The sequence below is a fragment of the Equus quagga genome, chromosome 15 (assembly GCF_021613505.1).
Source record: "Equus quagga isolate Etosha38 chromosome 15, UCLA_HA_Equagga_1.0, whole genome shotgun sequence".
In the NCBI taxonomy this organism is placed as follows: domain Eukaryota; kingdom Metazoa; phylum Chordata; class Mammalia; order Perissodactyla; family Equidae; genus Equus; species Equus quagga.
The window spans coordinates 36,106,880-36,123,195 of NC_060281.1; the positions used below are offsets into that span (position 1 = coordinate 36,106,880).

The window sequence follows — 16,316 nt, forward strand, 5'->3', positions numbered from 1 at the left end:
TTTTTGAAATATGACGTTGTGGAGGAAAAAATGTAGTGGACATGAGTCTCCTTTCCTTGTCCTCTTATCACTGGCCAACTTAAATTTTTCTTACATTAGTCCTTTTATACTCTTACCTAGTGCTCACTAGAAATCTGATAACTCCTTTCATTTCTGTCCTTCCTGTGTCTGTCCACATTCCCTGTAGTATTTATCTTCCCAATCTATTATCTCACTACGTGTAGACCAACCTGATTTCTGATTTTCATCTCCTTGAAATCATCAACATAAATGATTGCCTACACCATATATTCTAATTTACTACATCAAATTAAGAAAGCAGAATCTGAATATTACTATGACTTTCATTGCTACAGAAGAGAAAGTCCTTCATCTACCAAAAAGAGTTGGTTTTAGCTGGAAAGAGGAACTCATTAGAGCATTCAGTGTATCAGGGGATGGACTCTAGAGCAAATGGAGACTTTATGGAAACAAAAGAATAATGTGACTAGTGTCACTGACTGGGGCCATTGGGAGAGTAAATTCCAAAGTGGCAATTATTGTCCTTTGAGGAGTTGCCCTAGTCAGAACAGTTTCTGAAATATACTTTCAACATGACACCACACTGTTGTACTAGGATAAAATGAATCTATAGACCAACCATCACTGATAAAAATGCATTAACCTGTGTTTATAGGGAAGGGAATGGGTTGTCTTGAATTACCTGAAACTTCTTCCCCAATTTCTCATGATGTTAAGGGCCAAATCTGAGGCATAATTTCTCAGAGGTTGTCCAGTTTGGGGTGGAAGGGAAGCATGAAACATTTCTAAAAATGGAATACATAAAGACTAAACTGTGTATCTTTGCCTTATTAATTTGAGTTAGTTGTGTCTGCCTGACATCTCTAAATCTCAAGGCCAAGTTTAGCCATGCAAAAGGATTGAAAGTAATCTTTGAAGGCCATTCAAATAATTACTTAGAAGGTACTATCAAAACTCAGAAAACTTAACAAAACTATAATATTTTCAAAACATTTTCATCAACAATTTCCACTGGTATCTTGTCAAGAGCTTTGCCATAATATGTAAACAAATAAAATTAGCTGCGATTGCTAGTCTATGTCCAATAATTGACTTGTTGATGTAAAAAGAAAAGCATATCATGAGTTTGTAAATTAATAAACACTTAAATTGCTCCATTATTTCTAGCTAACATATATCATCTGAAGCAAAGAAAATCTTGGTATGGAAATCGTATCTTATTATAATAAGACTACATTTTAAAAATTGTAATTATTTTATTGAGGTAATATTAGTTTATAGCATTACACAAATTTCAAGTGTATATATTTATATTTTGATTTCTGTGTAGACTACATGATGTTCATCACCATCAGTCACTGTACACATGTGCCCTATGACTCCTTTTGTGCTCATCCCTACTTCTTCCCTGCTGATAACAACCAATCTAATCTCTCTATCTATGCATTTCTTTATTATTGTTGTTGTGTTGTTTTTATCTTCCTCTGATGAGTGAAATCATATGGTATTTGACTTTCTCCATCTGACTTACTTCGCTTAGCCTAGTACACTCAAGATCCACCCATATTGTCACAAATGGCAAGATTTCCTCTTTTTATGGCTCAGTAGTATTCCATTGTGTATATATACCACATCTTCTTTATCCATTCATCCATTGATGGGCACTTAGATTGTTTCCAAGTCTTGGTTACATGAATAATGCTGTAATAAATATAGGGGTAACATATCTTTTCAACCTAGTGTTTTCATGTTCTTTTGATAAATATCTGCCTTTCTGATATATGCTCTGAGCTTAATAAGTCTCTTTTACCAATGTATTATGCACTTTTCTTTCTGGTGTTTTTGTGTTGTTATCCAGAATGGGTAAATCTCTGCATGGTCCTTTTAAGAGCAAGTCTTTCTTTCTCTGAAGTTCCATAGTTTTTCTGGACATATTCCCCGTTGGTTGTCAAAGCCTGCAGCACCAGGCATTATGGAATCTCATCTTGGTTGTGCTTAATCTAAGGCTGAGATGCCTATTGTGGCATAGATCTCCTGGACAGATCTCCCTGCTCCTCTAGGAAATCTTCCAACCTTTGAAATTTCTCCCAGCTGTGAAGTGCCTTGGCAAGGATGTGGTTTTTCCCTCAGCGGAGGTGTATTTGTGCCTCTTCCACACCTTTCAGTGCTGTTTCTTGTTGTGGGGGTCCTTTTATCCAGTTGCCAGATCTCCCTCAGAGGAAATTGTTCCACAGGTAGTTGTAGATTTGTTGTGTCCGTGGGAGTGAGTTCAGAGTCCTTCTACACAGCTCTCTTCCCAGAATCCTCCAGAAATTTGTAATTTTAAGAGAGCAATCGGGTATCTTCCTTTCTATTTAAGAGAAGTACCAGAAAATAGTCTTTATGTTTCAGTGGTCTTGATTGCTATGAGAACTCAATAAGAAAAGTCTGTAAACATTTTCCACAGTGCTAAGTACATAATTTTTCAATACGTGTTAGTTATTACGAGTGCATTTTAATTTGAACTCATATTTTAACAAACAATTCGACTTTAGTTCTTTGTTATTCTTTATTTTAGATATTAAAATTGCTAAAAATAAAACACCAATGTTCCCACAACTCAGAATCACGAACTAGTACTTTTGTCATACTTATTTCCACCATTTTTAGCACAGAAATTATCACAAAGTTCACTTCTCCTTTAACTCCCACTCTCTGACCTGACACCAAACCTAGAGACAGCCACCATCACGAGCGTGTCATGTACCATTCCAGTGCACTTTCATGTATGTTAAATGTTATTTAAATTTAAAGATTAATATTGTTAAATAGTTATATATTCACAGTTTAAATATTTTTACTTTACTGGTGAAAAATTTAACCAGTGAAATGGTTCTAACGGAATTCACTGTTATCAAAATCTAGGAAACGTCTGACCTCAGCTATAGAAGATTGTACCAAGCTCCAATAGTCTTCATGCTGTGCTCACCAGATTTGTAAGAGAATTTTTAGCCTCTGCCAATCTACTGAGTGCTAACAAATGTTAAAGTTCTTATGTGTAATATTATGAACTTGTTGGAAAAACATGGATGGTATAAAATGTTTTAATTACAGCAAAGTATTCTAAAGCGGCAGCTCTCAGCCTTTTCTTTTCTAGCAACACACGAGATGAAACACACTGAAAGTATGTTTCAAAGCGCTTTATGGAAGAAATATGGACTCTGACTTTTGATAATTTTCAGAGTCCATACTGACCCTGAAAAATACAAAACCAATGCAAACCATTTTAACTGTAAGGTTATAATAGACTATAAGGCAAAAAAAAACATATGCGTGGACAAATGACCTTAATTCAATTCTAGATTTCTGGTAAATTGAGTGCTTTATTTGAGAAGAACGTGAATTAGAGTACATTGTAAATTATTAAAATATCATGGATGGAACTTCAGTTGGAGTTGAGTTCTGAGCATTGGTATTTATTTACTGATGGATATGATTTTCTTCTTTTCCCAACCCTTTCATCTTCATAAGCTATCAGAAAAACTACACACTCCAAGGGTGATAACACACACCAGTGATGTAAAATATAATGATATCACTAAGGTTGGTTATGAGATGCCAGAAGAAGCTATTCATTCTCATCTTAACAGTACAAATGTTACATGTAACGTTAAAAAGAATGGATGGAATTGCAGGTGTATATAAAAAATAATCCTGTCATCTGCCTTCTAAGGTATTGCCTGGCCACTTATAAGCTAATTGGTTTCACATATGAACTAGACCATTTAAGGTCAAGTTTATGAGAATTAATTATTTATTTAAATTGATCATTAACATGATCTTGGTTTTCCCCGACACAGAGATAAAAGTCAGAATGTCAAAGCCCTAAGGGAAACATCTTTTGGGTCACATATGAGTGGAAAATGAAAAATTTGAATCTCTCTTAATTATAAAAACAAAGGAGAAAAGATAGAGAATATCTAGTTTTCTATCCCTTGTACACATTCAGATTTTGAAAATGCATTTTGTACGCCTGACAAAAGACACAAAACATTAGTATTCATAGTCAACACTTCAAACAATCATCCCCCAAAAAATATTGTGCATATCAGATCTCATAATTGTTTAATGTCTCTTTGATGAAACTTCTAGTCAAATGTTCACTTCCTGCCTCAGGTCTTTCCCTGCAGTCATTTTGGAGTGGTCAATTGTGCCTTTTCAAAGACATTCATCTTCCTCCCAAGAGGTACAGCATGGCTGCACGAAATGAAAAACTAATATCAGATCAGAAAGCTATATCCTAGTAGATTTCACTTACCATCCCTGGGCTAGAGCTAATTCTCTTTATGATTTTCCTCAGATTTTGCCTGTTCACTTTCCTGGGAAACACTATTTTCTTCCTTTCACCTCTAATTTTCAGTTCCTCCTACCAACGCTGTTTCAGGGAGTCACATTTTCATTACTACATGTGTGTTTCACCATAGGCTCCACCCCTCTAATGTTGTATAATCTTATCTGGGGCACAGATAAAACTACAACCTATCTAGGTTTGCCATCCAGTGCTACTTTTTCTTGAAACTGAGAACGGTGAAATGTACCCTTCTGGTTGTCAACACATATGACAAATATTCTACAGTCTGCAAAACCCTGCACTAACTGGAATTCTATATGCACATATTTGGCAACGCTCTCATATTGGTACCCTAGACCCACATGCTGTCCTACTGTGTGTATACTATGGCCTTTAAGTCTTTTTTCTTCGTAACCCTAGTTATTATTGTGCCCCTCATTGTAACCTTCAGCTCCTAACAGGTACGTCGCATGTGATGACTTGATTTTGAATCAAGTCGTGTCAGAGGAAAGAAAACATAGAACATTTATATTTCCCTATCATGTGTTTTTTCTCTGCTACCACAAGTTTGATAGATTACATAGTTACATAGATAGCAATACACAGATTATACATATAGATAAATCTTCAGAAAAAAAGACTTTTATTGCCTAGACCAGGGCAAATTCCTTACTTTCTTCTATATGATTATATAGAAGAATCAATACCTTGAGAAACAAAAATATGAATGTGTCTGTGAAGGTAAAGCTTGAGAAGGGGTAGGTGTCTATTTTGAGAGCTGTTTTCTAACCCATGCACTACATATATTTAGTATGATAAAGATAGTTCTGGGACTGACAGATCAAAAATGCCTTTAATGGAGCATGTAATGAGATCCTTATTCATTACAAGAAGCATGGTATTTCTGAGTTGGTTGGCCCTCAGGCCTACTTCCAGGGACTCTAAATCACCCATTAATCAATGAAGGACTCTAGTCCTGGAGATTACATGACTTTCACCTGTAAAAAACTTGTCTTTACTATAAACATTAGATTTTTCTGCTATCAAGGCAAATTCTTTAAACTGGTGTGAATGGTATAGAAGATACAGAGAAGATAGAAATCATGTACAATAATCAGTTATTTCTAGATTTATACGAAGTTATCACCTCAACTGGAACCCCTATATGCCCATATCTGTTTTTTTATCAGTCTTTTACAATAGCACCCACTGTGTCACTCCCTTCTCAAAGAAGAAATCACAAAAGAAACCAGAAAATATTTGAAACAAAATGAAAATGCAAAATGTCAAAATGTGACATGAAGCTAAATCAGTGCTTAGAGAGAAATTTAAAAAAAGAGAACTGTCTTATATTCATGATCTAAGCTTCCACCTTAAAAGGCTAAAAAGGAAGATCAGATTAAACTAAAAGTCATTAGAAGGAAATAATAAATATAAAATCAAATCTATGAAATGCAAGCCAAAACTATTAAAAATAATATATGAAACAAAAAGTGGGTATTTTGAAAAGATCAAAACACTAACAAATCTCTAGCTAGACTGATTAAGAAAAGAGTGGGTGAAATACAAACTACTAGGTGAGAAATAAAAGGGGAGTCAGCATAGATCTTACAGGTGTTAAAATCATACTAAGGGAACATTATGATCAATAAATTTGACAGCTAAGGTGAAATAGATAGATTCTCTGAAAGATACAAATAACCAAAACAGATTCAAAAAGAAATTAAAAATCTTAATACTTGCATACCAATGGAAGTAATTGAATTTTTAGTTTAAGATGTTCTCACAAAGAGAACTACAGGCCCATAGGTCTACGCGGATGATTTCTGTTGAACATTTAAGAAGAAATAATACCAATACTATACAAAGTCTTTCAGAAAATGGAAGACAAGGGAATATTCCCAAGTCATATAATGAAGCCAGCATTAAATTGGTACAGAAACTAGACAAAGACATGACAAGAAAAGAAATATATTGCTTAATATCACTCATGATTACAGACACAAAAATTCTTTCCAAAAGATTAGCAAATGAAATCCAGCATGATTTTAAAAACACAATACATGATGGTCAAGTTGGGCTTTTTCTCCAGAAGGCAAAGTTAGTTTGATTTACAAAAGTCAGTCAGTGAAATTCACCATATTGATAGAATAAAAAAGAAAAGCCATCAGATCATCTCAAGAAATGCAGAAAAAGTGTTGGACAAAACTCCACATCCTTTCATAGTAAACTCTCTCAGTAAACCAAGAAGAGAAGGAAATAATAAATCAAGGAGACAACTGCACTCCCATGGACATTGCAGTTTTGCACACATTGGCCAAGATATGGAAACATCCTGAGTGTCCATCAACAGATGAATGAATCAAAAAATGTGGTATGTGTATACAATGGAATGTTATTCAGACATGAGAAAGAAGAGAACCCTGCTGTTTGTGACAACAAAGAAGGATCTTAGGGCATTAAGATAAATGAAGTAAGTGAGACAACAAAAGAAAAATACGGTACGGTTTCCCTTATACGTGAAATCTAAAAAAAAAAAAACATCAAACTTATAGAAAAAGTGAGTAGCAAAGTGGTTGCCAGTGTCTGGAAAGCGGGAAAAATGAGAAGACGTACACAATGGGTACAATTTTCAGCTATGAGATGAATAAGATCTGAAGTTCTAATATATAACATGGGGTCTATTGTTGATAACATTGTATCATATAATTAAAATTTGCTGAGTGTGGAACTTAAAAGTTCTCACCAAAAAAGTTTAAAATGTGAAGTGATGAACGTGTTAACTAGATGATACGGAATGCTTTCACATTAAAAAAAAAACGAAAGAGTTCAAATATAGATGTACTTACTATTATCCCTTAGGTTAAGCCTTATTAATCTGACATTAGTCTCATGTATCTTGGCAATGCTGACATGGGCTCACTCAGCTTCTCCAGGACTTGTATAAAGCTGAACTTCGTAGCAGTAAACGGATACTCCATAGCACCACATCAGCCTCAGATTGCCAGGACCCTGGAAGTCCACAACAAACTGCAAAGAACACTAGGAGTGTTCTGCTTGGAACCTAAATCAGCCCCTGGCAACCAGGAAAGGTCATCAGTCACGTGGCAGGGGAGGGGAATAGACAATGCTTCCCAAATGTCTTCATGTTGTAGCACATGTAAGGTCAAAATGTACAAGTCTGCTCTTGGCCAGAGGACACTGACAACAGGGACTCTGTCCCTCAAAGGCCCTACTCAGCAACCCCAAAGTCTCAGAGGATGAATGCCTTTTCATATGTATTCAATTCAAAGATCACTGTTTAAGAATCTTGGCAGTTCAGATCTCACAAGCCCACACTAATAGTCAGTGTTCTTTTAATGTAATATTTCAGGGACCCACTAGGCCTCATCTTCAAAAAAGTCAGATTCCTTCCCTCAGCAACACATCCCTGTTTCATTTTAGGTTAGATCATGAGTATAGACATGGAGAGTTGAATTCTCATTGTCACTAACTAGTCAGCCTGAATTTCAAGTGTAAAAACTCATGAAGAGTCCAAGTAATTTGAAGTCTTCAAATTTCAAGAATTTGATATTTCAGTCCTGTGGTAAATGGATCCCCAAACCCATGCTCAGTCACTGTTCTTCAATGTTGTTCCATTCCCAAGTACAACACAAAAGCTCTGTTTTCTAAAAGAGTAAAGGAATATAATGCCCTAACTAATCACATATTTGTCAACAATATTGCTAGGTCCTGGTTTTGTCTGGTGAGGTGCTCATTATGGAAACCTCAATTCTCTGTTTACAGGGGTAGTTGTGCGACCTAATATATGAAAATTAGTCCTCCTATACCAAAATAAAGTCTGAGATTAGTCAAGAACATCTTATTAAAATAATAAAAGATAGATTATATATATTTTATATATAATATACATTACACATTATAATGTATGTAATATATATTACATATATATTTAAAATGGAAGCATTCCTTCCAATAGAATGCCAACTGTGTTAGTTTCCCCTTACTGCTATAAGATATTACTTAGGGGCTTAAAACAACACAAATTTACTATCTTAGAATTCTGGACATAAGAAGACTAAAATGAATCTACAGGAATGTATTCTTCTGAAGGCATTAGGAGAGAATCTATTTTCATTCCTTTTCCAGCCTCTAGAGGACACCTACATTCCTTTCCTCTATCTTTAAAGTCAGCAGCAGAGTATCTTGTCTCCTCTCTGACCTCCTCCCTCTCCCTTAGAAGAATTCTTGTGATTACATTGGCCTGCTTGGATAATCGAGGTTAATCTCCCTAATTCAATATCTTTAATTTATTTACATCTGTAAAGCTTCTTATGCCCATATAAGACAACGTATAATCACAGGCAACAGGGATTAGAATGTAGGCATCTTGAGAGAAAAGAATGAAGAAGCATTATGCACCTATCAAATTAACAAATGTACAAGCATACCTTTTTTATTGTGCTTCACTTTATTGTGCTTTGCAGACAATGAGTTTTTTACAAATTGAAGGTTTATGGCAACCCTGTGTCGATCAATTCTCTTGGTGCCATTTTCAAACAGCATTTGCTCACTTCCTGTCTGTGACACGTTTTGGTAAATCTCACAATATTTCAAACTTTTCCATTATTATTATATTTGCTATTGTGGTCTGTGATCAGTGATCTTTGCTGTCACTATTATAATTCTTTTGGGGAGCCATGAACCATACTTATATAAGATGGTGAACTTAATCGATGAATGTTGTTTATGTTGGGACTGCCCCACCAACCAGACATTCCCCCATCTCTCTCCCTCTCCTCAGGCCTCCTATTCCTTGAGACACAAGAATATTGAAATTAGGCCAATTAATAATCCTACAATCACTTCTAAGTCTCCAAGTAAATGGAAGAGTTGCATGTTTCTCACTTTAAATTGAAAGCTAAAAATGATTATGCTTAGTGAGGAAGACATGTTGAAATCAGAGGCTGAAAGCTAGGCCTTTTATGCCAAAAAATTAACAAAGTTTTCAATACAAAGAAAATGCTCTTCAAGGATATAAAAAGTGCTACTCCAGTGAACACACAAATGATAAGAAAGCAAAAGGGCTTAACACTGATAATAAAAAAGTTTTAGCAGTCTGGATGTAGAAGATCAAACTAGCCACAAAATTCCATTAAACCAAAGCCGGTTCCAGAGTAAGGCCCTAACTCTCTTCAGTTCTGTGAAGGCTGAGAGAGGAAAGGCAGCTGCAGAAGAAACATTTGAAGCCAGCAGAGGTTGGTTCATGAGGTTTAAGAAAGAAGCCATCTCTATAATATAAAAGTACAAGGTGGAGAAGCAAGTGCTGATGAAGCAGCTGCAAGAAGTTATCCAGGAGATCTAGCTAATTAATGAAGGTGGCTACACTATACAACAGATTTTCAGTGGAGATGAAACAGCCTTCTAGCGGAAGAAGATGTCATCTAGGACTTTCATAGCTAGAGAGGAGAAGTTAAGCCTGGCTTTAAAACTTCATAGGACAGGCTGACTCTCTTGTTAGGGGCTAATGCAGGTGGTGACTTTAAACTGAAACCAATGCTTATTTACCATTCCAAAAACACTAGGGCCCGTATGAATTATGTTAAATCTGCTCTGCCTGTGCTCTAGAAATGGAACAACTAAGCCTGGATGACAGCACATCTGTTTACAACAGAGTTTACTGAATATTTTAAGCCCACTATTGAGACCTACTGCTCAGAAAAGAAAAGATTCCTTTCAAAATATTACTGCTTATTTACAATGCACCTGGCCACTCAAGAGCTCTGATGGAGAGGAACAACGAAATTAAAGTTATTTTCATGCCTACTAACACAATAGTCATTCTGAAGCCCTTTGATCATGGAGTAACTTCAATCTTTATGTTTATACATTTTGCAAGCAGAAAAGGAAAAAGAAGAGAATGGGAAAAAACCTAGATAGTGAGAGACTAGGACACTAGGACACTATAAAAGACGTCCCCAACAATAAGACTTCCATAATGCAAGATGGTTCAAAGAATTAAACTAGGTTTTTTAAAGTTTGTATAAGTTTTTTTGCTCTGCGATGGTTCACTATCTGTGGTGCCAATTATCTACTAAAAGTTCTTTTATATACATGACTTTTGGTTCTTCATTTCTTGGACAGTAGGTTAAGGACAAGTGAATACGCCCATAGCATTGTTTATGCCCAGTTGCAGATGAAGGAAGAATCACAGACACACAGGGGGGAGACAAAGTCAGCAGAATCGATGTAATTACAAGCCACACTGGAAATGGAGAGGGAGTTTGGGGATGTGTTTTTCATTTTAGTAATTTAGGAAAAGGGTTTGAATCAATGATACCTAAACTTTAAAAGCCTCAAAAACTACAACTTACATTTGCATTACCATACAAAACTCAGATGTTGCCAAGATTTTCCTTTATATTGAATTGTCCTTACCCATTATTCCAGTCTAGCTGCCAGTTTAGTGTCATATACATAGTACAGTTATCTCAGTGGAGATGGTTAGCAATAACATATGTAACAAAATTATTACTTTTTTAAAAAATACGTTTCTTTATTTAGAAAATATGTAAGTTGATATTCATAATTTACTTACCTAAAATATTCAAATTAAATCGAGCTTAAAAAGAAAAACCCTAACATTTTCCATACAGCTTTTATCACAAAATTTTTCCAAATATATTTTCACATAATTCTTTCAAACATCCATTGGAATCATCAAATCATTTTCAGAACCCAGTACTCTGCCTGCCTAAGATATTCCTTATTTTCCTCAGTTATACCAATGCTCCAAACACTTACTTTACCTAACTACACCCAGCCTATAATATCCATTACTTTACAAGCTATATATCACAGTTTCATAAGTTATTTCTACCTCCTATACACTTCTCACAGCCTTGAAAAAAAGAGATATACGAGATGCTGACTTCTGCTGCATTACTTTAAAGCCTTTCTTGCTAAGATTCATAACACTTATTTTCTTACTATTGATAATGAGATATTAAAGAATACAGACCAAAAATTCTCTCACTATTAACTACTATTCAAAACAGAATAACATGTTGGAGAAAAGATTTAAGGTATTTTACTATATCTTTAACTAAACCAAAGATAGAAGACAAATTTTATGATAAATTATGCTTTAAAAGCAAGAAATTACAAAACATATTCTAGGTTTTTTTTAAATTAAGAAAATCTTTCCATAGGAATTACATCGGCTCTTTAATCAGTATTTACAACAAATTCCGTGCTTCATTTTCAGTTAAGAAGAGGACACCTTTGTTTTATTAGGTTTGTGCCACTGAAAAAAATTTAAGATTGATGTTTGATCTTGATTTCACATGGCCGTTTTCTCCATTAGAGAGTGACTAGTATTTAGGCAGACTTCTTTACTTCATATCTGTTACAAATAACTCTGTGACACTGTGAGAGTATGTGATCAATAAGCACTGATAGACTGAGTGAATGAAAGATAGGTTGACGAACGGATAGTTGAATGAACCATTGGTGAAGAGATGCTCTATTACACTGTTAACGTCACAGCATCTGGGCTCACTCCCACCCCAGTAGTCTCTTTACTGCCCCTCTTACATCTTTGTTTCTCAGGGTGTAGATTACAGGGTTGAGGCTAGGGGTGACAACAATATAAAAGAGGGCAATGAACTTGCCTTGATCTTGAGAATTTCCTGATGATGGCTGGAGATATATGCACATGACTGGAATGAAAAAGAGGGATACAACCAGAAGATGGGCTCCACAGGTCCCAAAGACTTTCTGAAGGCCAGTTGTTGACTGCATCCTCAGCACAGCCCTGGCAATGGCACTATAGGAGCTAAGGATGAGAATAAGTGGTATGATCACAAAAATGGAGCTCATGACCATGAGGGTCAGCTCATTAGCATGAGTATCAACGCATGATAATCGCAGTAGTGCTGGAACTTCACAGAAGAAGTGATCCACTTGGTGATGTCCACAGAGTGGTACCCAGAAAGTAAAGGAAGAATGAATGGCTGAGGTGGTAAAGCCACTCACCCATGAAGCCACAGCTAACAGACGGCAGAAACGAGGGTGCATGAGGACAGTGTAATGCAAGGGTCTACATACAGCTACATAACGGTCGTAGGACATCACTACCAGTAGCACACATTCAGCTGTTCCCAGTGCAAGGACAAAGTAAAGTTGAATCATGCAACCAGCATGAGAGATGGTTTTCTCTGGGCCCCAGAGGTTGACCAGCAACTGAGGGATGGAGCTGGTGGTGTAGCAGAGATCCAGAAAAGAGAGGTTTGAGAGGAAGAAGTACATGGGAGTGTGGAGATGGGAGTCCAGGTGTGACAAGATAATGATGAACAGGTTGCCTATCAACGTCATCAAGTAGTACATCAAGATAACCACAAAGAGAACTACTTCCAAATGAGGCCAATTAGAAAAACCCAGCAGAACAAAGTAGCCTCCAGAACTTGCATTTTTTGCCTTCATTATTCATTTTTTTCCTGTACCTGAAGAAAGAATTACATAAACGCAAAGGCTGCCATTTTCCAACCTTGCAAATAGATAGAGAAATAACTACCATTATGACAGTAGAATTTTGATTGATTTGGTTTTTTATTTCATTCAGACATTTGTCCTGTTGTAGATACAACCAATAATTTCTCAAATGAATGAGTTCCTTCTATGCATCCCTAAGTTAGCATTTGGATAGATGAAGATTAAAGATGTTCCATAGCCAGAAGATGATTTTCATAAAGAATAATCTTCTTTTTTACAGGAAAACTTCAAATGTATTCCCTTTTTCACACTTTCAGGCTATTTCCAATTTTTGTGGTTACAGGAAAGAAATATCTATAATTAATAATCTTACATATAGATGAAGGTTTACCATGACATGAAAAATAATTCAGTAGTAACTTTAAAATATTAATATTGGGTAAAAAATAAACTTCAATTGAATATGATTATAGAAATAAAAAATATTCTTATTTGTTTATTTATGCTACCAGCTTATTTCCAGACAAAAAAGAACATATAAATGGAAGTATAAACAAAGACACATGTGTGAGGACACAGACACCAACTTATGAATATTCATAATAGTCCTGATTAGCTGAGAAGTGAAATAGATTGAGAAACTCAATGATGGAATGCTTCCAAACCTAAATGAGAGTATAAATAATTTTGAAAGGCAAAAAAAATTACAGAATTGAAGAAAACTGTAGAGAGGGAGCAACAGAGAAAGGGAGGGTGTTTGGAGCAGGAAAGTGGAGAGGGATTCTAACAGTGGTACTTGGAATTGAAAGTGTGAGACCTGGACAATAAGGGTTAAAGGTAGTTTTCACAGGGGGACCGCCCTGTGGCCCAGTGGTTAAGTTGGGTGCATGCCACTTCAGTGGCCCAGGTTCAGTTCCTGGGCGCACACCTACACTACTTGTTGGCAAACATGCGGTGGCAGCAACTCACATACGAAATAGAGGAAGATTGGCACAGATGTTAGCTCAGGGAGAATCTTTCTCAGCAAAAGAAAAACAAAAAAAAGATAGTTCCCACTAAATTTCATGTAATTTACAATAATTAAAACATAATTTAAATTGTCATAATTTATAATTACTTCATATGTCTTAGATTTTCTACATTTTGGAACAGAACTTCTGAATAGAAAATACACTAATTTTTAATACACAAAGATATGTGAATATTGCATAAAATCCCAAACAAGTTCCTCTTGTGGTTGTTTATTGTAAAAAATAAAGTTAAGAAATTCAACTGTGTGCCAACAGTTTGGGTTTTTAGTTGCTTATTTCTATTGTGCATTATCAGTCTTTCATAGAAAAGATAAATATGTTTACTATATAGTTACTACTATAAGACATAGTAACTCACCATTTAAATATTTCTAAATAGGCTTGCCACTTCTGCTCCTCCCATACTCTCTGATAGAATATGGCAAAAGACAAATTCAACCAAAACAGATCTACCAGCAGACTTTAGAGGGACTTTTACTGGCTCAAATACTGTAATCTTGACTATTAAAAAAGATACAAGGGGGGCCAGCCCAGTAGCACAGTGGTTAAGTTCGCACATTCTGCTTTGGAGACCCAGGGGTCGCTGGTTCAGATCCCCGGTGCGGACATGCATTGCTTGGACCTGCATCACTTGTCAGTCCGGTTCAGATCCCCGGTGTGGACTTATGCACCACTTGTCAAGGCGTGCTGTGGCAGGAGTTTCACATATAAAGCAGAGAAAGATAGGCACCTCGGGGCCAGAAAAAAGAGGAGAATTGACGGCGGATGTTAGCTCAGGGCTAATATTCCTCAAAAAAAAAAAAAAAGATACAAGAGTTATCTGATTGGTTGAGTTATGCTGGAGAGCTAGGAACATTGAATGTGGCTCAGGGTGATTCAGACAGGCACAAAGATATCTACACACCATTGAGTATTTTGGGAATGAAAGGATCATTAACCTTTTGAGGCATGATGGAAAATTCCACAGGATATTTTCAAATTTCCCTGAATAAGAGGTAATACACCATAAGATATTTGAACTCAAAAGCAGTGGGTACGTGTTCTGACGCAGACATAATTTTCTTCCCTTACAAAGCTGCCTGAATTCCTTACTGCATTAATTAAAAGAAAGTGGCAGTTGTGTGATATTTCTTTAACTGTTGTATAACCTGTCTTTCAGCATTCTTCTAAAAGTAAAAAGAGATAGAGGAAAAGGAACCCCAAAAATACAGAATTAATGAAAACAAAAGTTTGGAGCTTTATGGTTTGACTTTCTTCTTAGTGGAAAAGAGGGAAATGAACTCTCTCGCAAAGGTAGCTTTTATGGACTGTGGAATAAAAAGTCTTCTCTCTTCCTTTATGTCAAACATTATCAGGGAAACGGATGGCTTAGCACTCTCTTCTCAACCCCATGGTTACCAATGGACATTTTTCTAATTCTTGTCATATTCGCTCTTTTATAGCAAACCTGGTTCTTAAGTGGTGCTCCATCAACTTCTTTCAGTACCGACCTTCCTGTGTTTATCCACGTTCCTTGTCATTCTCTTCCTGGTCTATGTCCTCATCATGTCTAAACTGATACAGGGCTCTCTGGTTGCCATGTGACCTGAGAACATTAACTTAATAGTCCTCCTATACCATCTTTGCTAATGTATGAAATCTAACTATGGAAAGCAGAGTCTGAAAATAGCTATGATTATCATTGTTATGGGAGAGAGAGAGCCTGGGTTTGTCCAACAGATTTGCTTTTGGCAGAACCTGGGAACTCTTTAGGGCATTTAAGTTATCAGGGGATGGTCCCCGTATCCCAGAGCAAATGGGGCCTTTATGGAAACAAAAAGAATAATATGACTTTCTTTCCTTGACTGGGGGCATTGGGAGGATAAATCCCAAAGTTGCAATTAATGCTCTTCCAGGAGCTGTCCTGGTTACAATGTTGTAATGTTCACGAGACAAAACTCTTCACAGAAATGCCTTCAGCATTGGGTTGTACTAGCACTTAAATGACAATGAATTTATCAGCAACCAACATGGAAAAAAGTTGCTTTGGGTTGTACTAACAATGAAAAGTATCCATTGTACCGTCATCTGATTTTTTTCCACAGCTTCCCCTGGGGCTAAGTCCCAAATTTACAAGACAACTGATTAGAAGTAGGGGAGGTTTGGGAGCCAGGAAATAGAAAACTGGAACACATTACAATTAAATTCCTATTTAACATGGTATTCTTTGAGAGCCTACCTATATCATTTATGCATTCCTGATTGTCTTTTAGATTTAATTCCAAGTTTATCCCTTCAAAAGTTTAGAAAATTATCCCAATATCACTCAAACCTTTTATACTGAACCTTTAGATGATCTTTACTAATTTTGTTTACTATTTCAAAGATCTTCCGTTAACAACTTCCCGTGACTTCTCCTAAAAATCTTTGTCAGGGTGGGATTTTTGTTTCCTAATATCTAA

General features: G+C 36.0%; 1 protein-coding gene across 1 annotated transcript; it reads right to left on the reverse strand.

The window, feature by feature from the left end:
- Positions 1-11,908: 11,908 nt before the first annotated feature.
- Positions 11,909-12,835, reverse strand: LOC124227014 (olfactory receptor 2J3-like). The gene has a single exon (XM_046640916.1). It carries the CDS (start codon positions 12,833-12,835, stop codon positions 11,909-11,911), a length of 927 nt encoding a protein of 308 aa, XP_046496872.1.
- Between the last annotated feature and the right edge of the window lie 3,481 nt (positions 12,836-16,316).